Here is a 25,832-nt window from a genome sequence, read left to right as displayed (position 1 = left end):
TCGAGGCTAATACACATCACTTACAATTCATTAGTAAGAATTCTGATTCTAATTATTATTACGAAATCTTTGAAAAAAGTCTCAAAATCTAATTCGGATTTTAATTTCAACCATTAATGTGACTATGATTTCAATTATTGAAATGGTCTCACTCACACCGAGTCAATTTCAAAGATATTAAGAAGATTATATTTTATAGAATGTTCTTTATGCAGGATGATTTTATGTAGAAAACAATAAATCACAAAAAACAACTTTAGCTGGGTTTTCACAGATTTGGTTAAATTTATAACAAATTGGTATCTTATCAACATATCGTTGCTTATAAAACACCGTAGTAAAACTGTGGCAACTTTGCATTTTTCCGGTGGATTTGATTGCAGCGCATCCAATCAGATTTAAGTCTGAACCGCCTGTTTCGTACAACACAATTGGCCATGCTGTTCTTAACAGCTAAATGGATAAAAATAAACGGGACGGAAAAAGTATTTGGAAGATAAATCTCATCGGCTTATCTCCGTTTACTCTTTATTACATCCTGCACAATATTTTGATCTAGAGAGCTTAAGCTTGAGACGAAAATATCACCTCCGTTAGGATCGCGGGCTGTGACACGCATTTATGACATTATGAGCACATGCTCGAACACACACATTCCTCACTGTCACTGTCGTACCCTTCTCTTTTGTTCCTGTGGGCTGTTTTCCGACGATGCTTTGGACGTTGTTTAGTCTGCACAGATAACTCATAAAATCGATCATGAAGTGACATTAATAGGAAAACAAGTTGTGTGAATTGTTTCTTTAGGTTACATTTCTATTTAGGTTACATTATACAAACGATTCCTTCATTTGTTTAAGGTCTATATAAAGTGCAACCGTGTTGAAGTAAAATAAAGGAAAATTTCTGCGTTTTAATAATGATGTTACCCTGCAATAAAAAGGTCATCGAAGGAATCGACTCAACAGTCTATGAACACTATCACTCATCTTTTGGCTAGAAAATGTCTTTGTGTAAGAGCTGCAGAGACTTTGAAATTGCTTCTGTGGGTTGGCCCATTAACTTGGATTAGCAGAGGATTGAGAGGAAATGGTTGGTAAATTCTGATGTCTTGCGGGAAGCGTAAGACGCAGACCCAGAAGGATGATCTGTAGGTGTACATCACCCTGACCATTTACGCTTTCTTGCAGGTTTATGTGAAGCTATTTAAATGCAGAGAATGTCTACTTGGAGTTTTTGATGTATGAATCTAGTTAGTGAAATGAATGCAGAAAGCATGACACAGTGTGTGTTTGGGGTCAAATGTCAACCGGCATTTAATCAAAACATTATTCGAAGTGACTCATTACGTTGTCAAGACAGCACAGTTAATGTGTTAGAACAACTTGTTAAGCCTTTTTGGGCCAATTACTGCTTCTGTAATATCAAAAAGACAGTGTATGGCAATTATGACAGAACGGTAAATGCTTCGGTAAATGTGTGAAGATGTAGCAGTTCTTAAAGAAGAAGTGTTGCTTGCTTAAACACGATACTTTGGAGGATATTCTGTATTATAGCATACAAAGCGCCTCACTTTAAAAAAAGACTTGTGCCTCCGAAGTGCTTTTCAGACGAGTGCTTGGCTTTTTCAGCCACTTAAAACTGCTTTGGTGGACACACTGGCTTAGCAACCACATTACAAAACTAAAAAAAGCAGAAAAACGGTTGCAAAATCCATGCCTTTTTACACAAAACTGCGATACTTTTAAACTGTTTCAGAATTAAAGGTGGAAATATTTTTTTTATCCACTGTCAATCAGTAATGTAAAATGACATTATCTATGAAAAAGAGTGTTCATTTAAGGGGATTTTGTTATGTAGATCTGGCAACCCTGAACCATCATGGTGGCCCCTCTACAAAAATAAAAATCACAGTACCATCGATTTTCAATATTTTACCGTTTTCATGTTCAGGTCGTGAACTATCTATTGCAAAAGATGGAGCTGAATTACCACAGACAGAACACGAGCGAGAGCTACAGTTGCGGAACACGCCGGAAACTATCCACAGCATTGGCCCTTATCGGAAATCCTCAGATCCTTCTACTGGTAAGCAAAACAACACACATCCTCCTGCAAGCCGATGCTTGTTTATCAGTTAGCAAACCTTACATCAGTGCTATCAGTTGCTAGTAACCGCTTGGCATATGCTGTGTCGAGCGTTCACTCGCAGGGCTTTGAGTAAGTAAAATGTTAAACGCCTCTGAAATGTGTGGGTGTGCAGTGTTCAGCCAAACTCTCACAGCACATCAGTTATTCAGCATCGCATTTACCTGGAGAGTATGTGGGTTTGCATCTGCTTCTGTAAGCTTGAAGAAATATTCCACTTATGTTGAACTCCTCTTTCTTTAACCTCTTAGGATGAACCCAGCTCTGGAATGGACCCACGCACCAAACGCCACCTTTGGAGAATCATCCAGGAGCAGGTGATGGGCAAATGTGCTGTGGTGCTGACATCACACAGGTAGTACTGTTTGTGGTTTTTATACATTTTTTATTTCTTTAAATCTTAAAACGCCACTTAATGAACTTCCAAAACGTCCTAGTATCAGCATACAGGCCCAGTTTTATAAGCAGATTTGTGCATTTGTTATTGTGTGCTTTTTCAGAATTGTATATGTCTGTCTATATTGGTTTTTGACAAATTAGACGAGTTATAGGAGAGTTTCACCTATTTGTTTTTGTGTCTTGTAGTATGGAGGAGTGTGAAGCCCTGTGCACCCGTCTGGCTATAATGGTGAAAGGACAGTTCACATGTCTCGGGTCCCTGCAGCACATCAAGAACAGGTCAGTGGTTCTGCTTCTGACGTCCAAGTCATCGCTTTTCTTCTTCCAAAACTTTCTCTCACGTCTCTTGTTTTTCGCACTTATTGATGCTCTTGAGCCCGATATCTCCTGCAGACACTTCATAATTTTGTCCCTGGCGAAGCAATAATCTGTGTTTATCTGACAGGTTTGGCAAAGGATTCACCGTTAAAATGTACTTAGCGGGAGCCTCCTGTGATGTGGATATGATCAGCAACTTCATGCAGCAAAATTTCCCCAGCGTGTACCTAAAGGTGAGAAAGCAATATAGAGCTCAATGAGGTTTAATATTACATTCAGTTCTTTCTGTTTTTAAGGAAAATATGCATGCGGTTTTTAGGGATGAATTATGCATTTGGATAGATTGATTGTCTTTGCTTGAGAATATGCTGTTTTTGTTCATAAAGGACCATCATTCCAACATGGTGGAGTATCACGTGCCTGTTGCTCCTGGTGGTGTGGCGTCCATCTTTAACCAGCTGGAGTCCAACAAGGCTGCTCTGCAAATCCAACACTTCTCGGTCAGCCAGACCACGTTGGATGAGGTGAGGCATATCATTACAGCTGCACGATTGACTGAGAAACAAACTATTCTTTTAAATCTGTCATCATTTACTCCAACCATCCAGGTGTTCAGAATGTGTTGCATGCAAAATATAACAGCATATGGTTTAGAACAACATGAGTTTAAATCAATTATGACAGAATTGTAAAGTTAGACGGAAGGGGGAATAAAGAGAGAAGTGGTGATGTGGAGACTTGCAGTAATCATCTTGCTTTGCCTCCTCAGGTTTTCATCAACTTTGCTGAAGGGAAGATGGACGCAGACTCGCAAGAAGTGACTGACGGCTCAGACGTCGACAGTCTAGACTCATACAATGCTCTAGACACATGAACTGCTTTGATTTGCACACCATAGCATTAACTTAACCTCTAAAAATGAATTAATATATATATATAATATATATATATATATATATATATATATATATATAGGAACTTTTATTAACTATAAAGTTTTGGTGTCATGATTTTTATGAAGGACAAAAGAAAATCTGTTTAATTTTGTATAGAACAATGAAGGCTCTCAATATCTCATGAATATTTTTTTTGTTTGTTTCAATACCACATGCCAAACTATATCCAAGACATTAGAATATTCTCTTTATTTGTCTACCTTAAGACACATCCAGTGCTGCTTATCTAAGTAAATCTTTTAAACTTAGTAACCAAAATTATGAAGAATCTTACCAGCTCTACCTATTTTTAACTTGAATGATTTAACTGAACCACCAAAATGTGTTACTTACTGCATAAAACGTGTGCAGAGTGATGATTTGATACTGACTACTGGCTCCATTAATGCTGAACTTCTTTGGGGTTCATATAAATCACTGTGACCTTTTTGACTTCAAGATATAAATGATTCTTCAATATCTGCACATCTTCACTCTCATTAATATTTTCTCTGAAGGCACATCTTTAGAGCGCAAGAATGTACTGAATATTTCATTGGCTCCCTTTTCTGTCTCCTTCAAGGCACGGTTCCTCTTTGAAAATGTACCGAGCGTATTTATACATTAAAGCTTTTTTTCAAATGCAGTTGTTGAGCACCTGTCTTCTTCAATTTAGTGCAAATGGGTCTTTATGTTTTATGTCATAACATCCCACCACTAAAAGCCAACACGTTTGGATTTTATTGTTTATTCAGTTTCATTGCCATTTTCAGACAAGGTTTAACTATGGCTTAGATATTTAAATATCTGAAGATATTTAATTTGGTTACACGTATTTAAAACATTACTGCTGTGGATCTTCAGACAAAAAAATCACACTAATATATTTTAAGATATATCAAGTTATTTTCAAGCTCAAACATTAATTTTAGTCCGGGATATTAGCCTTAAACCTTGTCTGTAGACTGAACCTTAATTTGTTCATTTTAAAGAGTAAACATGAACCAAAACAATTTATAAACACCTTTACCTCGAATAATTCTAATTTATACATGATTGTTTTTATACAAAATTATTATATTTATGTCAATATTGTTGTTCTTGTCGTAGAAAAAATAAAAGACAAAATTCAGACCCTTAATGAAGTCCAGTTGACCAGGCAGCAGAGTTTGCGTTCAAGTCAGGGCGAGGACTGGATCCTTGCCAAAGATTATAGATATTAAAAAGATGCCGGAGTCAATTCCTATGAATCCGAAAAAGTGCAACGTTTAACAGGGCTGCCCAGGTGACAACCATAAAAAGTATTTTACCGCAATTTGAGCATATAATACAATGCAGTAGATGTCAGGTGTAAAAGTTGGTCCAAAACATGTTGTTTTATTGTTAACTTAGCAATAGATTTTAAATATGTCAGTTATCCCCAATTCAAGGAGATAGGACTTGGTCTTCTATGAGTGAAAGAGCTACCCGGAAGCGTTGCAAATATAACCGCCAAGTGGTATGACTTTGCTCACTAGAACCCGTGCGCGTTTGGCGCCACCTACAAATAAACGTACGCGGGTAAATCATTACAGAAGTAGCGTAGTATATTTATTTCACGAATTGAGATCAGGTCACCTTTAAGACATTTATTTGGATCAGGACGAGAGCCTTTGGCACACTTCCGATTACTTCCCTTGTATTGGAAATGGGTACGTTGTATAACTTCCTGGTTGTCTTATGACGCCAAAACGCATCACATTTGTCCAGCTTGAGCCACTTTTTAATATTATTTTGCAGCTCAGAGACCTGGTGTGACTTGGACTTTGTGAACATATATGTTTTGCAGGTAAAGTAATTTGGAGATCAGAGATAAAGCCATTTATGACACACAGCATGACCGGGTCTGCATCAAACATCTGAAACAACAATATATAAATACAGGACTGCAAAGAGAACAGGATTTATTATAATGATGTGGATCAGGCCCATATTCCAGCAATAAAGCGCATTTAATTTGTCCACATTAAAAATACTGTTTCAATATTTACTATATTAAAATGACACAAACTTATTGTATTCTTATAATATTTACAATATAACCTAGAGTAAAACGGTAGTATATTCTTTAATATTTGCAAAGTTTAATAACACTAGTGTGTAGGGATTGTATTTCGGATTAGATTACTGTTGTAAATGCTAAAAAATACTACAGTATTTTTTCATGCAACAATGAAATGAATATTCCTACTCTGATTATATTTTATTCTGTAATCATATGATTAATGCAGTTTTTGACCAGGCCATCATCAAGAATTGTATAATATACTAACATACTTACACTGCTATGTGGGCAATAAACTTTATTTTGGCTTTATTTTATACATTAAAAATTACTTGGAGCTTTTAGGAGGTGATACAATTAACTAATAGCATGAATATCTCACTGTACCATAATACCAGAACATTATAAATAGGGTTCTCTTTGGGCATCATGAATATTTGTAAATCAACATACTATATAAACTCTGTTTGCAATGGAAAAACTCGATGGGGCATCCATCATAAGATCCTTTGTGGTTTTTCTATTAAATAATAAAACTGTTACTGCATATTACATATAATGTATGTGTGTCATTTACTGTAGGTCTTGTGCCGGTCCTCATGCTTGAGAAAAGCTTTGTGTTTGTCACAGTCCTTAGGTGAAAGACATTGTGAAGACTGCAAACTGGATTCCCTACTGAACCCATCAGACCTCACGGGTAGGATAAGTCATTCAAGAAGCAGCCAATTATAACCTCAACACACGAAAATTATTTCATCCCTGAGTGCAATGTACTGAACACTATGGACTTTTTGAATTGATGTTTCTTTTTTCACCATGCTTAAATCCCTGAGTGAACTTTCAGCCTGTAATGACTGTAATTATGCAATGTAATTATCCATAGTGGTTTTTTGCTGGTGGCTCATGGCTGAGTTAATACCGGCTGATGTTGCCGGCGGTGGCGAGGTGTGCTGTTTCACAGACAGGTCTGTGCCCCGCGGGTCAGGCCGTTTAACGCTGCAGAGGAGATTGAGATGGTGCAGAGTTCATGCCGGGTCATCGTTGCCGGTGCTGATGTGGCATCAGAGACCACGGCTAGGCAGGGGACGCTAAGCGCTGCTGAATAAATTTTTACACATTAACACTGTGCGGGTGTAGCTGTGCCAAGTTAATGTCAGGTGGAAACAGTTAGCCACTGCTTAAAATAATAACGTGGGGTCATTTTTACAGCATGAAAAAACATTGGTTCATTGAAAAGGAATAATTCACCCAAAAAATTAAGTTCTGTTGTAATATATTAATATATGCCTTTCTTTACATGTGATATGAGTGATGCAATTTCGAAGGCTGAGATGCAATTCTTCTTCTGTTTAGCCACGCCCAAAATCTCTGACTCGAAGAAGAAGAACTTCAAGATCTGGTTCAGCCCTAAAAGTCGTAAATTACGGTGTTGTGTCGAGAAGCCTGTTGCCATAAACTTACCAAATGGAGATCGGGAAAAACCCACCACGTCACCATCATCCAAACCTCAAGACCTGTCCGTCTTTAACTTCACCTCTTCCTCCCAGGAGTCTGAGTCTTCCAGCCCTTTGAGAGAGAAGGTGAATAAGAAAACAAAGTCGAAGAGGGTCCGTCCAGCCTACAAACAAGCACGCCGTGCTAAAAGCCCCAAACCGCAGACTCGGGTGAAGCAGGAATATAAGAGGCTGAAACTAGAAGCAGTCAACCATCAGTGGGGCTTTGGTAAAGAAGCTGCTTTAGACAGCAAGGATGAAGAGAAGCTGAGCTCTGGAGATGACAACAGAAGGGTTGGTAAGAAAGTGTCTTTCGGATGCATGGGCAGTCTGCCTGGGGTACCTCAGAATTTGCTGTCCCAAGATGAGACTCAGGATCTCAGTTTGGATGAAAGCATCCTTGACAATCTAGAAGTGGGTGAAACTCAAAACTCCTATAATGAGGTTCTGAATGAAAACGCTCAGAGTCCTCCACAACCTTCTCCTTCGGGAACACTTAAGAGAGAGAACCAGGACGGTGATGATCCGCAGATGACACCAAAAAGACCCAGATCTAGTCCAGGAGGCAGGAGGAGATTATCTAGAAGTGCATCACTATCCACACCTCACCCTCCAGCTGGAAACCCCTCTAATAGGTTGAGAACTTCCAGACTGTCACTTTCAGGGAGAAAGAGGTCACCAGTTACGTCAGTCTTTGGGGGAAGTCAAGGTGCGCGAAGTAACCGAGGGTGTCTTACGTACATGAAGAGGAACCACATGGGAGAGACGCCACTGCACTTGGCTGCGATAAAGGTTCGTGCTTCTTAACTGGTTTTGCTTTTCACCAAACTGCATTGGCCCAAAATATACAAATTATTATCATGACATTGGCTGAATAGAAAACGTGACAGTTTTATAAATGGATAAACTACCAAAGTCTTCCTGTTTTTAGTGTTTATTTTGGCGTCATCTGCCCAATTGTGACATACATTTGTAAGCTTTAAAGGACTAGTAGTGTATTTTCATTTAAATTCATCTTTTGTGTTTATTACTTTTAATCTGATTTAATTCATTTTTAAATCCCCAAATGTTAAGAACAAGGTCAGAGATGTCTTATTTTGTAAAAGTAGATTACGGCCCACACACTGTACACATGAGTTATACAAAAAAATATGAATTCACAAATAGTTATATTTGGAAATACAAATATTTATATGGATTTTGGCTACACAAATGAATGCCCTTAAAACATAGCCGTAACTTTTTTTATTTGTATATACATTTTTGTGCAACTTCAACTATGTTTGTGGATTGCTGTCTGTGCTTTTGCAAATTCGTAAATTTGTGAAACTCTACATTTATTTGTGGATCGACGATTATTTATTTGGAAATATGCAACAAATCTGTCCATATACTCTGGTTTATGCTGCTTTCCAGACAACTCTGATTTCATATATGTTACCCTGGAGAACAAACCTTATGGGTCAATTTTTCGAAATCAATATTTTTACATAAATTGAAAGCTTAATAATTAAGCTTTCTACTCATATATTGGTTATTAGGATATGATAATATCAGGTGGAGATATAACTGTTTAAATATCTGGAATCTGAGGGTGCAAAGGAATCAAAATATTGAGAAAATTGCCTTTGAAGTTGGTAATAAGAGGCACTGTTACTGGTCATCCGCTCACAAATATAAAGTTTTGATATATTTACGGTAGGAAATTTACAAAATGTCTTCATGGATCTTTACTTAATATCTTAATGATTTGGGGCATAAAAGAAAAATCTATAATTTTGACCCATACAATGTATTTTTGGCTCTTACTAAAAATGTTCCCGTGCTACTTAAGGCTAGATTTGTGTAACACATTATGTCGTAAAATATCCAACTTCTGACCTCATTATGTTCCAGTCAGCCACGTGTCACATTCGCATATTTACCATGTGATGTCTCTCTGAGACTCCGAGAGGGCGTAACAACAGTTTTATGCGTTATATGGTTGTTATTCAAACCTAGGCATTTCTACATAAACAGTTTCATTAACGTTCATGTTCATACATATAACATTTAGTAAAAATAGTTTAAAGTTTGTTTACGGTTCACATAAGGTTGCAAAAGACTAGTCGCCATCTTGCCTGTGATGTCAAAGGACCAGTCTTGAAGATATGGGGGATGATCGATTTGCTCAGAGGTCGGATAACCGACTTTGCTTGACGTTCCAGGCGTTTACTGCCGGGATTAAGGTCAACAATACCCAAAATCCGAGTCTGAAACTCAGTAATATTCTTAGACACTCTGATTGCCATGCAAGGTAACCTACCAGAAATGTTTTTTGTACTCCACTCTTATGGGAGGTATATCTGACACTATAGGTAAGGTAAATCAACAAAAAATATATGAATCCTAACTAGACATTTTATTAAACAATTGGCAATTATAATTGACCTGGGACTCCCTTTTAACTTCAACACCAGTGGAGTACGACTGCTTCAAACTGTATTGCTTGAATCAGAGGTCGTTCTTAGTTTGTATTCCAGCGGTGAGTAACTTTGGCCATTCCATGATAGATGCCAGGTGACTGTGTAAGTCTCGTTAAAACTGCCCAGACGTTTTCACCCTGGTCATTTTTTCAGGGTGATGTGGAGGGGGTACGGAAGCTCCTTGCTCTGGGTGTCGACCCCAACCTGAAGGACAATGCAGGCTGGACGCCATTGGTGAGCGTTGAGAAAGCACACACAAACGCACACAATCCAACATAAATGTTTTACTCCGGACAGTCTTGTTACTTGTTCGGGGTTGTCTGAGCTGAAAATGGTTGGAAAGCTTTTCCTTGTTGGGCAAATGTATTTTGCGTAGCATTTAATTTGATGGAAAATAAGAGCAAGATAGAGATTTTAAATATTGCATGCAGAAATGTGAACATAAGACAATAAATGATTAAGGAGTGCAGTTCTTTTTTTATATAATTATATTTTATTACATTTTGTATGTAATAAACATACCTAAACATACAAATGTATGTTTAGGTATTGTCCATTTTATTAATAACTACGAATAACTTTCATTTCGTTGTGATATTTTTTATTTACACTCACATTGTTAAAAACCTATATGATTATTTCTTCTGTGGAACACACAAGAAGATATTTTGAGGAATGTCTCAGTGGTTTTGTGTCCATTCATTGGTAGTCGATGGCGTGTATTATATTGTTTGGTTTTCACATCTTTCAAAATATCTTCTTTTGTGTTTTGCACAAGAAAGTCAGTCACACACTTTAACGCATCTTTTAAGAACATGAAATTAAAGGGTGAATATTCTTAAAAGTTGAATTTGGCAAGAAGTATTTGTATTTTATGTTGCAGCATGAGGCTTGTAATCTTGGTCACCTGGGAGTGGTGGAGGAACTGCTACAGCAGGGGGCGCTTTTGAACACTCCAGGTTATCAGAACGACTCTCCGCTACATGACGCTGTGAGGAGCGGACATGTGGCGGTGGTCAAACTCTTGGTTAAACACGGAACGTCTCAAACTGTTCTGTGAGTACTTGACATCACACACTATGACTAACCCATCAAACGCTTGTACTGCTCACCTGAGGTTTGCTTAAAGATGTCACTCAATGGTCCCAACAAGACCCACAAGTCTGGCATCAGTGCAAAAACAGTTTAAGATTATGTAACAATTTGTAACTGTGAATTCTTATTGGACAAATTCTTTGCAATCTCCATTTTTTTGTCCTTCTTGGTTGTAAATACAAGCAACGATTCGTGACATCACAAGACACAGCGTTTTATTCTGTAATCATCAATTCATCTTGTAACCTGACTGTGCCTTGTTGTAGAGCTCATGCAGAGATCTTCAGCTCTAAAAATAGATGCCTACCTCCCCGCACATGCCCTTTATCTTAATGAACTCTTATTTCCCAAAGATTGGCAGTGAACTCAGATACACGGATGCTCCGCGGGGGTCCGCGGCTCACATCCCCAGGAGCTCTTTGCATGCGCGATGCTCCGCGCTCGGTATCTTTTTGTCTGTCTGCCCTTTGTACATTGATTGACTGGTGCTGTGCCGTGCTGTACGTCGGGAGAGCGAAGCATCAGCAGATTTATGCTTCGTTAGTCAATGGTGAAGCGGAGCATCAGCTCCGTCATAGAAGCACCGCACAGAAGCAATCCACTCCTGTCAGACATAATCAATCACTCTCGCTCCTCACGGTCTGGAGTGGGAGCAGAGGGGTTATGGTGAGAGCTCGCGCGACAGTCTGAGCTGTAACGTCTTGTATGAATTGACTGGTACATCTCTGTTGTACCAGCGTTGATCTTTAATGCTTTTCAGATCTGAAGAGCCATTTCTTGGGAGACCTCGAATGTGCCGGACTGAGACTGAGCTAGTTCTAAAGACTTACTGCTTACATAGGCATTTTGAAACCTTATAGATGGGGATGTCTATCGATGTTGTGAAAGTGGGCAGGGCAGACATCGATAGCTGTGGTCTTTAGGGCTATCTGCTTGTTATGCCGGACATCACATACACACATATATGGAAGGTCAATTGTTTCCGGGTCCAAATGCTCAAAAGATGCAATAGGCAAAAAACTGTTGACTGGTGACTGTTGTGTATACTTTGAGTTAATAAATGTTTCACTTATATATGCAAAATGAGTAAACGGTGCTCATGAAAAATGTTTAAGTAGTGGGCCCACTTGAAATGAATGGATGCTTGGACCTGAAAAAGATATTCCTTACATCACCACTTAACAACCGACTAGATCGGACCATTTTGACAGCAAATCAATTTATTTGGAAATAATAAACAAACATTTTGAAGGTAAAAATGTTTTGTAGAAACATCATCATTGTGACTATGAATAGTACTCCCCCCAAAACTAACAATAATATCATAATTTACTTAACTTCATGTCATTCCAAACCTGTATGACTTTCTTTCTTTTGCAGAATATAAAAAAGAGATCTTGAAGAATAACTAAACACAACGGGCCTCCATTGACTTTCATTGAATTCAAAACCACTGACACATTTCAAAAAAATATAGTTTGTGTTTCACAGAAGAATTAAGGTTATATCAGCGTAAATGAATGATGACAAAATGAAATGTCCGTTTAAGATCCAACCAGGGATGTTAAACTTAAAGGGGTCATATTGTATGTCTAAAACTAACATTTTTCTGTGTATTTGGTGTCATACAGTGTGTTTACGCGGTTAACTTAAAAAAAAAAATATATATTTGTTTATAACCCTAACCCTTATTGTTGTGAAAAGCGCTGTGTGCTCTGATTGGCCAGCTACCCAGTGTGTAGCATGGGGCGGAAATGTAACTCCTTTACCATATTCGGAACATCAGCCTTCAAAGCATCTTAACAGCTGATAATGTCACTAGTACCGTGTGAGTTCAAGCCCGAATATAATATGGAAAATGCATTTGACCAAGCGGATTAATCAACTTTGCCAACAGAGCGTAAAAGATTGAGATCGGTAAGGTTTTATTTAAAAAAAAATATTAGGTTTAACAATTAGCTATCTTCTTGAGCAGGCTTTGACGCTGTGTCTCGACGCAACGTGACAAAATCAATAAAACATATTATGAACGAGGCATAGTTACTGAATATAAGGACTTATGTTTACTTTTTTCTTGTAGCATCACGCTGCAGGGGAGAACAGCCAGAAGATATGAGGCTCCCGATGGTTTCAGTCTCGTACACATTCTTCTGCATTTGTGATCGTAGATTGACAGAAAGCTAACGTTTGAATAGTCAGTTGCAAATTCTTCAAAAATGAAAACGTACTTACAGGCTGTGATTAAGAAGCAACAGACTGTCTTACGAAGTTGGATTTGCCCCACTTTTAACCAACAGCCTTTGTGCACAACCAGGTGTTAATGTGCTGCACACACTCTGATTTTGGAGTTGTGCTGTTTTAGAAAAGTGTTGTAAATAAAACTTAACCACTGATTTCCAATTGCGTCCTTGTTTGAAAGACGCTAATACGTAGATTTTCTTTTGTAATGAAACACACAGCGTCTTCACGACATGGTGGCAGCAACAACAAGACTACAGCGGGAATAGACACGTCTTCTTTATTTGCGTATACATTTTGGCCGGTGTTCTTCAAGGCTTCTCACGAACTGACATAGAAATGTGGGGGCATGTTTAAACAAGGCGTTTTAGGCAGGTTTGAATGAGCCTCCACTTTTAAATTAACCCTCTCTTTTGCAATTTTACATGTCTAAAATGTGACCCTGGATCACAAAACCAGTCTTAAGTAGCACAGGAACATTTTGAGCAGAAGCCAAAAATACATTGCATGGGTCAAAACGATTGATTTGTCTTTAATGCCAAAAATCATTAAGATTTTATGTTTATATAGAAGATTATGTTCCACGAAGATATTGTAAATGTCCTACTCTAGATATATAAAACCTTTATTTTTGAGTGGATGCCCTGGGAAGGCCTATTTTTAAATATGTAACCGATTCCAGAGTCTTAAACGGTTGTATATCCGCCACATCCTACCAACCAATCCTACCAACCATACATCAATAGAAAGCTTATTTATTCAGTTTTATGATGATGTTAAAATCTTAATTTCTAAAAATTGACACATAATCCTGGTTTTGTTGTCCAGGGTCACAGATATGCATGAAGAACTTTTAACACACCAAAGATAGAGAAAAACACGAAATTGCGTCATTTGTCTCCTTCAAATGGTCTGGTTACATTTTCTTCTTTTGTGATTTTTTTTCAAGCACCAAGTCAAAGACCGTACAAGAGTAAAAAAAATCTGGTATGAAAAATATACGTGATTCTCCCTAAAATTAGGATAAATGAAGCTTAGAAGGCAGCATAATCACATTGACAGTATTTTGGGACAGCCTTTGTATCAGGAGATACCTTAAAATGCTGCCTACTTAGTCAGCTAACCAGGTTAAGGAACCAATCAACTGAAATCTGTGTAACTCTTGGATTTGAAGCTCGATTGGTTTGTTTGTTTGATCCGAGCAAAGGAACGTGCTCGCCGGCTCTCAATCGATGAGACACTGTTAGCTCCAGTGCTTAGCACAGACGCACCTGATTGCTTCGCCTGTGTGAAAAGAAACAGCTGGAGGACCTCGGAGGACTCATTTTCACATCTCCATCGATCTGTGATTCATTGGTCCTCGTTACCGCCGGCGTAAGTGTCTGATTTGTCAACGGCAAGATTGATGCAGTAATCGGGGGGGTTTAGCTTACTAATATCTGTCTTTAGCTGCATTGAGTGTCTGTAGGCGATAAATACACACCTCTATCTTATCAGTATGGAGAGCACACACATATGTGGCGGACATGTATGAGACAGATTTGGCATTATTGGATTGTCACTCCTGGAGTTTGGAAGCTGAGCTATGCACCAAAACAAAATAATTCACATCCTATGGGGGTGTGAAGAGGCTGTGGGCTTGTTTGGAGGGGGCTCATGAATCCAAATGAAATTTTATGGACCAATGGACCTCTTAATTGTCCCCAAGGTGTTATCTCAGTGCTGAAGCTTAATCTCAACATACATCCTTCTCTAACTTCCCACTCCTTTAATTTCCACGTCTGTTCCTCCGCCTCCCAAAGGGGACAAATCATTTTTGGGTTGAACAAACAGATATATTTGGCCTACTTTGGGTCTTAACCTGTCAGATGTGCTTGCTGAGTGATTTATACTATAATTTTTGCACATAGCACTAGGGGTGTGACAAGTTCGTGTACCACTTTGGGAGGGCTATTACGTTAGTTTAAATACATTCACAGGCAAACCTCTTCAAAAAATGATCATCTGTCTCTTACTTTTATGCAAAGTTAGCATAACAAAAGTGTTTATGTAGTTTTAACGGTTTCTCTGAAGGCCATGAGAGTTCAGTGAGTGGAGGAAGTCATTTCTGAGTTCTGTATTTTCATTGCTTTACTATTCTATGCTTGCCGATATTGATTCGGGATCGGCCTATTGTCCGATCACTCTCTCTGTGTCTTTTCTTCGTGTCCTCCGACAAAACCCTCTTTGGTTTTTTGCAGGCTCTGCCATGGGGATGGTTTGGAGACTTGCGTTAACCTAGATGGTCTAGTCTTATTGTAAGATATTGGCTAACATCACCCAGGCTATGATGGGCGGGGCTTGGGATCCTACCCGCAAGCCAAAGTTACAAGTGTGATTTCAGTCGATACAGGGATGCTTAGGTGGAATCGGTAGTAAAATTCGTCCAGTTAAGAGTTCTCCTACCACTAGAATAGATTATTTTAAGGTAAAAAACACAGCTTGTTGTTGCTAATATTAGAATAGTCATTACATTTAAATACAAAATGCTGAAAAACTTTATGTCTCAATGTTAGTTAAGTAATGCATTTATTAACGTTAACAAATACAACCTTATAAAATAGTTAGTAAACGTCTATTGCAAATATATATTTTTTTAAGATTTGTTCTGCCCTATAGTATTTATTTGTTTGAATTTCCATTTAAAAGTACTTTATTGACATAAATGTGATTGCCAAAGCATTAAGCATAAAACAAAAAACAAAAAAAATATAAAAAAAAAAAAATTACAAACATACTAGAATTGTTAACTTTATAATTGTAGGTCAGAGAGTGAAGAAAACCTGAAAAAATTTATCCTCCTGTAAGATCAAACCAATGTATTTAAATTATATTTCAATATATTGTAGTTTGCATTAAAACTACATTTTTATTTACTCAGGAATATGTTTGGCCTGCGGCCTGTGGATTATGCACTGACTCCAGAAATGCGGGATGTCCTAAGAACAACCCCCGAGGCACCCGATCCTGTGACAGCCCCCCTGGTCCAACCAGCCAGCCTCAGTAAGGTACATGACCCAGACACGACTTACAATCTGACAAAAGCAATCTCACAAAAGCAACGTAACCATGAATGTAAATGGAGTGCCTTAAAGTTTATTTGTATTCCTGCAGGCGTCAGGGTGTGTGCGGGAGACCGCTCCGATGGTGCTGATTGGCAGTCAGCTGACGCCAGCTCAAAGAAAGCAGCTTTTTAAAGCGGCTCATCTGCTTGGAGGGAAACCAGTAGAGTCTTTTTCTAATGCAGGTACGCTTCTTTTGAGGAACTATACACAGGAGTGAGTTAGACGGTAATTTTATATCATGGTAACCATTGAAAAGACATTTACAGCTGATTTGACTCTTATTACAATTAATTTAAGGCTTATATATAAAAATGTTCAATGTAAATCAATTCACTTTCGTTTTTGTCTGTAAAGAATAGGATTACTCCAATACCACATGGACTGCCAAAACAGCTCGGCAACCAATAGAAAAAAAAACAAATCCTTTCCAGCGCAGTAAAATATAGTGCCGCTTCTTTCTGTGCCTTTTGTCCCATCACTGGTTTTGAGGAGAGCATTAGCAGCCATCCAGCCCGAGCATAAGAAGATTATGAAATCATACATTATGAAACCAGCACTTTCAGTGACAAATGAAGCTCTCAGGAGCCTTTAGAATCCGAAATCACACCGACAGACAAACAGTGTCTCTCAGCGACTAAGCAATTGAAGTTGGAGCAGAGCAGAATTCAAGTAATTGAAGTAGTTTCTCAAAAGCACATATAGCTGAGGCGAAATGTAGTTTTCTTTAGGAATAAGCGTTGTTCTTTGTCAAAGAGTTTTTTGCTTGTTCTTTGTCTGCGGTTTTCTTGAATTGAAGTTATTTTATGGGCTTGGTAAGATGCAGTTCTTTTATTGATGTGGGGTCTCGGCAAAGCATCTTCTTTACCTACCATGGACTAAGAATACACTACATTCAAGTTTTAGGGTCACTAAAATATTTCACCGAATCAGTTTAAGGCGTGTAATTAAATGTTCGAAATAATTTTATTCTAAAATATAGTTGTGCCAACATATACTGTACATTTCATTTATTATTTACTAATAAAGAAAAGCAGCCAATAAAAGGGCCTTATTACGTGATGCTTTGGAATTCTTGTTTCTGATTGGCTAGTTGCAACATTCCAAGGTATTTTATTCCCTGATTAAAAACTACTAGGGTGCTAAAATATAACATAGTTTTGATTAATTTCAGATTTTCTAGTCACAACCGTATTCTCTAAGTTACATTGGTGTTATTCCATAGTTTCAAAAAGTAAAATAAAATGAATATGTGACCTTAAACTTCTGAAGTAGACTTTTGTAATGATATTTTTAGCAGCAGTGTTTTAATTAGGGTGCCGACGGTTTGCATGTGAAACCCTGTTGTGACAGCTTGGAAGTCTTTATTTCACTCATGTCTGACAGTGGCAAACATTTTTTGCCCTCTGGTCTCGATTAGGCCCGGCTACACAGGAGCCATCGCTACCAAACACAAGATTGTTCGGGTGTTCAATTCCACTTAACTACAAATAAGAATTGTCTTAAAGAAAACTGCATTTCCTACTCTTTGCATAAAAGGGAATGGGAAATGAAAGCCTTGCTGAAAATGCCGTTTTGCATGGTTAATTTTTTGTGTTTGGTTGTTTCTGTCTGACCCAACACTGGGTTTAAAAATAATCCAGTTTGTATATTTAAAGTACATTTATTTTAAAGTCGGATGCTTTTCACTAAATATCTAGTAAATATGGTAGCTGTTTAAATAACATCTGAACATGTTGTGCAGTAGTTGTTGTTGTTAAAGCTGGATTTGTTCACATCGTTACATTATGAGTTTCCTGCTTCAGGGACCAAAAAACTTACCTGGATTTTCCCAGATTCTTATTTATTTCTACATGTACTTGTGTTAATATGTTTTTTTTTCAATATTATTTGCTAAATTTGCTGTTGAAATTTACTTTGCATCATAAAATATTTTAACACCTTTCAGGTGTGTTGTGGATTGTTGCTCTCTACATCTTGACCAATACAGATGAGCATTTAAGATGTCATAGATATTTGAACTTAATACACAAAACTGTATTATGTCAGATTAAATGTCCTGCTACGCCTGTGTACAATTTTATTTGCCACCAAAATCTAGAATGAAAGTGGTACAAGGATAAGACTGGTACATTAATGAAGTTTTTGGGGGAATGCTGAACTCATATGTTAGTCATACATCTTAAAACAAAACCAACTTAAACTTGTGTCTTAATTTACATGTAATCTAATTGTTTTCATGACAAAGCTCAACTTACTAGTTAGAAAAAGTATTAAACAGGCCCCAGATCTGTTGCTAAAGAATTCATCTTGAAAAAGCAATTTACTGCATTTCTACATTTTTTATTTGATGCTTTTCAATTTTATCAAATTTATTTGATAAGTTATCGCGCCTTCAATTGGAAGTCTCAGAGGCATCTGTGGTTACCAAAGTACATTAGTTTGCTAATATAACACTATATTATCACATAAATCGTGTTCATGAGATGTGATTATGTTTAAATGTTTCTGTCTTGGCTTAAATGTCTTTCCAGTAACCCATGTGGTTGTTCCAGATGCTTCCAACCAGTTGTCTACCCTAACCACGCTTCAGGGCATCCTCAATGGCTGCTGGATCCTTCGTTTCAGCTGTAAGTCCACAGCAAATGCAGTTATGTGCCATTAAAAGAAAGAAATGTAATCTCGAGAAAGAAATCGGTAAATTGTCACTGTCCTTCTGAAACCTTGTATGTCCAAATTTGCTGTTTTTCAGGAAATGGAAAAAAAACAGTTTTTTTTAATGATTACATACTATGTTGTAAAAGTTGAGAAGCACTTTTTAATACTTTTTTTGGTTGGATATTTGCAAAACACAGTGACAAACATATTAAATAGTACTGATTTATGGCAAAAAAAAATCACAAAATATAGAGATACAAGGTTTCAGAAGGACAGCAGCAATATTTGGAAACAGCAACTATTTTCACAAAACTATTTTCATAACATCTTTCAAAAAGTATTGCAAATAAACTGGCATCGCAGAGACGTTTTCTCAAAGCTTTATTTTTATCCATAAATGTTTGTTTATATAAATCAATGAATATGTAAATAGTTTACAGTTGAAATACTTTCTATTATTTGGTTCTGTTTCAAAAATCACTGTTCCTTTTGTTTCATACATTCTTGAGTCTGCCATCTACACAGTGTGTGGTCATGCACTTCACACGAACATCACTGGTGAGGTGTTTATTCTCAAAGCAGCTGTTTTTTTTATCGTTTTGATATCCAGCCTTTGGGAGACAGCAGCTTTTTGTGTTAGAAATGTTTGGCTGTGCTCTCTCAAACCCATGCTTTCAAATCCATTATCATCTGTGTCATCAAACATTTCTAATAAGATACAACCACTTTCGTATCTTATAGTTGTGACTTTAAAAAACGTACCTGCAGTAGAAAGTAGAGATGGATTGCGATTTTATTTTATAATTTGCATGCATTGCCGACAGTGTTAGCTGTAAGGCTGTGTGCAAGTTGAAAAGCTCTCGGATATGTTTTCTGATTCATCCGTTCTTTAATTCATCCACTTCAAAACAAATTTACATGGACGTCTATGGCCATTACGTTGTGACTTTTGCTTCTTTTAAGTGCGTCCTCGAAACATCCTAGTTGACTAGTCATTCGCATGTCAATTTTAAAAGAAGTAGTTTTGGACACCCCTGGCTGACTCTTACCTACGTAATCTGGGATTTAAGTGCACAGCATCTCTTGAAATGAATCGTCTTTCTCAAACGGAAGAAATAAAGTGAGTTTGAAGCACTTATCAGTTAGTTCAGTCTCCCTGTCTGTCACGCCATACAGTATGAGCTCTGATACCCAGCTTCAGTTTTTCCCTTTCTTTTTTATGGGTCTCTATGGCTCAGCGGATCACGGTCCAGTGACCATGGGTGTATAAACTGCCAGCTCTGCCAATCCACATCCACCCACCACACACACACACTGTCGCTGAGCTTCAATGTCTTCTCCCATCATTGTGAATCTAATTAGCTAATATGCTAATGGCTCTTTGCTGCTCGGCTAACAAGCTGGCCCTATCGTCCAAAGGAGGAGGCAGATTAACCCCGAACGTAACACTGTCATCGCCGTCGCCCTCGCGGGACCTTGGGTAATGAAAGCTGTAATTAAAGAGGCAGAAGAAGCACAATTACAGCTCGTGATTACCACAGAGGATTCTGCGTCTGCACTCGTATAGGTGGAGTCTGTGTCCTGACGCTCGGGATGCAGGGATTGTAACCCTGCTAATGATTCTGCGTCTCAAAGCCACAGGATTTTTCATCTAAAGTTGGTTTTTGTATTCGGATAAGAGACTTTGGGAGGACTTGGACCAAGACGGTCGGTCCCCAATTTGATTTCCACAATACTGGGTTCATTAGTGTATACATAAAATGTTAGACGAACTCGATTTGGAAGTTAAAAGTGAATCCCAAACTGTTGCAAAGAGAAGCAAAAATGTGATGAAACCATGTGAAGATTAAGCGCAGAGGCTCTTCTTAAACCTGCTTCCTGTGTATTTTTAGAAACACTTTACAAGGTGTCCATTTATTCCCCTTGTCCTTTTTCTGTCAACATTCTCAATAAAACAACAATAGCTGTCTGCTCCCGCAGAAAGCCACTAAAGTAAAAAAGGGCCATTTCAAACACGCACAACTAGGGCAAACGGAGCAGAACGCCATCAAATACTTGTAAACAAGTTCACCGGGCGAAGACGGATAGTGATGGAGGTTTCATTTTTTAGTCGAAGGAGCAGCCGACGTGTCGGACATCCTTGAGAGGCATGGAGATCAGGTGCCGTTGAAGACCATTTGTGAAATGTCCTACCCGACAGAAACGAACAAAGCCTCGTAGTTGAAAAAGATGCTTGATGCTCCCAGCTCTGCGTCATCGTGCCCGGAAAATCTCATCTGGCTCTATAACTTTACCTCACTGAAATGCAGAAGAAGACTTGCAGGATTTAAGTGTGCATTGCATCACTGTTGTTGCGCATGTTTGCCTTGAAACTAATGTAAATAACTATTTTTAGGCAAAACTGAATAAGGAATAATTAATCCCAAAATGAACATCCAGTCTTAATTTACTCACCTACGTTGTTCTAAATCTGCATGCAGCTTAGTCATTTTTTTTAAAAAATGGAAGCCAAAATTTGGTCTTGATACTTCTGAACAGTTCGTAGTGACTTCGGCTGTCAATCTCTTAAAGGTACAAAACACAAAGAAAAATCGAACTGAAATAACACGGTGTGACAACATCACAAAGGCAAATGAGATTTTGTGTAGTTCACCCGAAAATGAAAATTCTGTCATGAATTACTCGCCCACTGTTCCAAATTTGAATCAATTTCTTTGTTCGATTGAACACAAAGTAAGATATTTGGAAGAACGTTAGCAACCGACAATTCTGAGGCACCATTGACTATCATTATAGGAAAAATTGTGTCTTTTTTGTGCTGTTGAACACAAAAGAAGATATTTTGAGGAATTTAACAAAGTAAACAGTTCTGGGGCACCTTTGGCTACCATTTAAATTTCTCCTACTATGGTAGTCAATAGTAGTCCGAATGTCTTTGTGGTCAACCGAACAAGAAATTTTTACAGGTTTGTAACAACTAAAGGGTGAGAAATTCATGACAGAATTTTCATTTTTGGGTGAACTTTCCCTTTATTTGCATTTGTATAATTTTGCATAATTTAAATTAAATGAGGCTTTGTAAAAAGCATAGTTAAAATTTCTTGTAAGAACTGTTTCTTTAAGACACTCAGGTGGGTTCATCTGTTCATCTCTCTCTCTCTTCCAGGGGTGTGTTGTAGCCTTCAGGCAGGCATCTGGGGCGAAGAGAGCGTTTACGAGACAGGTGAAGGCCCCCCACGTGCCCGTGCAAACAGAGACAGCCTGGTGAGTGACAGGCCGACATGTGGATGGTCTAATAGCTATCGACACATTTTCCTCTCCAGAGAGGAAGAATAATAGCTGAACGAAGCCCACTCCTGGTTCTGTCCTTTTATGGTCTTTCATTGTCAGTCTGCCGTGTTGATCTGCTCTCCTCAGGCTTGTTTGGCTTTTATTACTTGACTGCGCTATGGATTGTAGCTCGTTCAGAAAGGCGCGCAGGTTCTCTGAGGGCATGGTATTCAGAAGGGAGGCAACATACTTGTCGCTTTCAGAAAGGACTGTGTGTGTTGTTGTGAGACAATATAGGACAGTGGCGATCTCCGCAGGCCATGATGTTCAGCACAGTCAAGCTTGTTATTCTGCTCCTATTACTAACGTCACACAAGGACTGTAGGGTAATGGAGGTGAGGTACTCATTTGAGAGTATGTTAAAGTCTCACCCTTGAGTTGTTCCAAATCTATATACATTTCTTTGTTCTGATGAACACATAGAAAGATACTTGGAAGAATTCTTGTAACCAAACAATTTTTGGCCAACAATGACTTTCATAGTAGGAATAATTGCTTAAAAAATTATTTTCTGTTGAACACTAAAGAAGATTTTTGAAGAATGTAGGAAAGCACACAGTTCTGGGTCTCCTTTGACTACCATTGTAATTTTTCCTACTATGGTAGTCAATGGTGGCCAAGATCTGTTTGGTTCCAAGCATTCTTCCAAATATCTGTTCATCAGAATTAGTGAGTGATGATAGAATTTATATTTTTGGGTGAACTGTTACTTTAAAGCCATATAACAAAGTGTTGTGATGCTTGTTTTAATGCAACGGTTGAAAAGAAGGTGGAAAGTAAAAAATCGCTGTGTTGTCTAACTCCAAATCTAGATTTTGATCGTCTGCAATCATTGGTGGTATTTAGAATTTAGTTTAGAATTAATCTAAACTTTATCTTATTACTTTAAACGAGCCTCATTTTATTTCATTGTGAAAGGTTGATAGTCACGGTGTTCTTTAAGAGCCCTTGAGTTGCGAAGTGTATTAGGTTTTGGTCAGCTCTGAAATATTTCATCGAGTTCATGCTTTAAAAGGGTTCTTTAGGTCACAAAAGTCAGGATCTCTCAGATGATTTTATTTAAAAAAATGTAATTATAGTTAAAAAACTATTTTTAAAATAAGTAATGCAAATCCAGACATAAGCTACATTTTATGGTATTAATACAGACTTTAATGTTTTGGATCACTTCCTCTTTTAGGACAAATTCCATAAGGCTGGAATGGAATCACTAATATTCATTGTATGAGAATTTTGATGCACAAATGTGCTTAATAGCACTATGAATTTAATGGTTGAGTAAAAACATACATACAGATATTTTCAGTTAGTTTCATCAATATGCATCTCATTGAAAGATTTGTAGGCGTTAAGGGTTTTATGTATTCTATATAGTTTCCTGTTTTTGCTTCTGTCACTATTATCTGTAAAAAATGTATATATGTGCTTTGCGAAACTGTAAAAAAATACAAAAAAAAATGATTTTAATTAAACTTATTAAAAAAAAACTTTTATGCTTATCCACCATGGCATAGAGTTTAGCAATAATGCCCTAAACACATGTGCTGCGGTTATCATGAGGGAGATTTGGGTTTAAATAGGACCTCCATTGTGTCCCAATACATTGACAACATATCTATATTAACAGTGCTAAAAGTACTAGAGTCTACTGAAGTTCTAAAGTGTTCATTGCTCTCATCTTCTTATGTCTCCAGCTGCCTCGACTCTTTGATGGCTGCTTCTTCTACATGATGGGTTCCTTTCACAAACCACCTAAAAATGACCTGCTTCCGTTAATCAAAGATGGAGGAGGTCACCTTCTGAACCGCCAGCCTAAACCCGACAGTGATGTCACACAAACCCTGTGTGCAGCGGCCTATCACGCTCAGCCTGGTTCAGACCAAGCTCTCTGCACCCAGTATATCTTATATGATCCTCAAAGCTCCTACAAACCCTCAAAGGTCCGTGTCGGAAAGGTCTGGTCGGCTCCATCAACTTGGCTTGTGGACTGTATAGCTGCCTTTCAGCTCTTGCCTGTGCCAGAGCTCTAGAGCACGTCCCTGCTGTACTTTGCATTTAACTTTTATGCCATTAAAATAACTCGTTATCTGTTGGAGACAAAGTTTTTTTTTTTCTTATCAGAAGACAGAAATCCTAAGAACGAATCGTAATTACAGCGTTTTCAGCAAGCTTTTGTATGTGTGTGGAAAAAAATAAAGAGCTCGCTATCCCCTCAAGATGGACGTCACGTGTTTAAATTGAGTATTTGCACGCCTTTCAAAGTCTATTGTGCTCGTTCTTTTTTCTGGGGCAAATTATGCCATGTGAAAGCACGAAAGCTATGAATAAGTTGCCATTGTTAGGATTCATGACCTATTTTGAGCACAATCGCAACTCGTCCGCAACCATTCAGAGATCTCTTGGGGTTTATTCTTTTTCACAACGTGTACATCTTCATCAGGCTTTAAATGAAATGCTAATGGCTCAGATCACATTTGTTTTTAAAAGCAAATGTTATTCATATAGTCCAGGAAAGGATAATTAATTGACACCGGCTTGCGTTGACTTCACCAAAGCAAAAGTGGCACTGAGATCAGAAAAACAACCTGGGCGAAGAGAAAAAGCAATTAATTCTCCGGTTGCAAAGTTGATGCTTTCAAACAAATGTTTTTGTTCCCCCTTTTGTTTCTGCTAAGGTTAAAAAAATGAAAGATTTCTGGAGCTCTCTGGCCATCTCCCAGGATGCAGGTTTCAATGGGATTAGTCAGGGATGCTCCTAATTGCTATTGATTGCTGTGAGCCGCATTAAATTGCTTCGCCTTAGACCTGCAGGGACGTGGCGGGAGGCAATTAGTGGTGCGGACAGGGTTTCATGGGGTGATTAATTGGAGGGTGGCGAGGGTCCTGTGGGTATAGGGAAGCAGCTACGCACCCAACTCTTAACACCTGACTTTGCAAACTTTATCAACGTTACTGAGAGTTAGATTTCAGAATGACACGTAGATACTCTAAAAGGAATAGTTTACTCCAATATGAATAATCTTTCATCATTTACACAGCTCCATGTCTTCCAAACCTGTATTAGACCATTACTTTCTCAGAACACAAAATAAGATATTTTGAAGAAGGTTGGTAACAAACAATATTGCCTTCCATTGTATGGAAACAAAACCACTGAATAATTTCTCAAATTATTTTGGTGTTCCACAGAGTACTTGTTGCTTTCCTTGTGAAACCTTGAATGTCCAAATTCTCGTTTTTTCAGGAAATGGAAAAACATTGTAGGCCTACTTTTCAAACGGTTAAATACTGTGTTGTCAACGTTGACGAGCACTTTTGAATACTTTTTATTGGTTAAATATTTGGCAAACCCATTGACAAACATAAAGGGTGACTAATCATAATGATTTAATCACAAAATAAGGAAATACAAGGTTTCAGAAGGACAGCAGCGATATAGAGGTTTTGAACAATCATGAATTGAATGAGGGTGAATCTACGATGTTTATTCCGTAATGTTTTATAAAAAAAATGCTTTTTGTGAGTCTTACATGGGCTTTTATGAGTCTTTATGAGATTTTGCGACGCAAGAGTTGGCAGACTAATTGCCGACCCTGGCGTACCAAAAG

At 38.0% G+C, this 25,832-nt stretch overlaps 2 protein-coding genes across 2 annotated transcripts in view; both read left to right on the top strand.

Annotated features, from left to right (window-relative positions):
• The window catches only part of abca12 (ATP-binding cassette, sub-family A (ABC1), member 12), a 44,659-nt gene extending 40,213 nt beyond the window's left edge, over window positions 1-4,446 (top strand). The window contains exons 52-57 of the mRNA XM_056754495.1: window positions 1,954-2,088; window positions 2,400-2,503; window positions 2,734-2,826; window positions 2,993-3,098; window positions 3,252-3,389; window positions 3,635-4,446. Coding sequence (XP_056610473.1) covers window positions 1,954-2,088; window positions 2,400-2,503; window positions 2,734-2,826; window positions 2,993-3,098; window positions 3,252-3,389; window positions 3,635-3,739 — 681 coding nt within the window. The 3' untranslated portion in view covers window positions 3,740-4,446. The remainder of the gene's footprint in view (window positions 1-1,953; window positions 2,089-2,399; window positions 2,504-2,733; window positions 2,827-2,992; window positions 3,099-3,251; window positions 3,390-3,634) is intronic.
• Window positions 4,447-5,300: 854 nt separating this feature from the next.
• bard1 (BRCA1 associated RING domain 1) lies at window positions 5,301-24,421 on the top strand. Its single transcript, XM_056754156.1, has 12 exons — window positions 5,301-5,360; window positions 5,442-5,491; window positions 5,580-5,628; window positions 6,475-6,541; window positions 7,198-8,129; window positions 9,956-10,036; window positions 10,686-10,858; window positions 16,056-16,182; window positions 16,289-16,421; window positions 18,771-18,866; window positions 22,061-22,158; window positions 23,919-24,421. Exons 1-12 carry the CDS (start codon window positions 5,301-5,303, stop codon window positions 24,252-24,254), a joined length of 2,202 nt encoding a protein of 733 aa, XP_056610134.1. The 3' UTR covers window positions 24,255-24,421.
• Window positions 24,422-25,832: the final 1,411 nt, after the last annotated feature.

The sequence above is a fragment of the Triplophysa dalaica genome, chromosome 8 (genome assembly GCF_015846415.1).
Source record: "Triplophysa dalaica isolate WHDGS20190420 chromosome 8, ASM1584641v1, whole genome shotgun sequence".
Lineage (NCBI taxonomy): Eukaryota > Metazoa > Chordata > Actinopteri > Cypriniformes > Nemacheilidae > Triplophysa > Triplophysa dalaica.
The sequence above is the reverse complement of the archived record's forward strand: the minus strand, read 5'-3'. Positions and strand labels throughout refer to the sequence as shown.

What these genes read in the sequence shown, in the direction of transcription:
- bard1 (XM_056754156.1), top strand. Translation starts at nt 5,301, where the DNA reads ATGACTTTGCTCACTAGAACCCGTGCGCGTTTGGCGCCACCTACAAAT. An exon ending in TGCACTTGGCTGCGATAAAG is followed by an intron (nt 8,130 to 9,955) that starts GTTCGTGCTTCT and finishes TCATTTTTTCAG; the next exon opens with GGTGATGTGGAGGGGGTACG. An exon ending in GGAACGTCTCAAACTGTTCT is followed by an intron (nt 10,859 to 16,055) that starts GTGAGTACTTGA and finishes TTATTTACTCAG; the next exon opens with GAATATGTTTGGCCTGCGGC.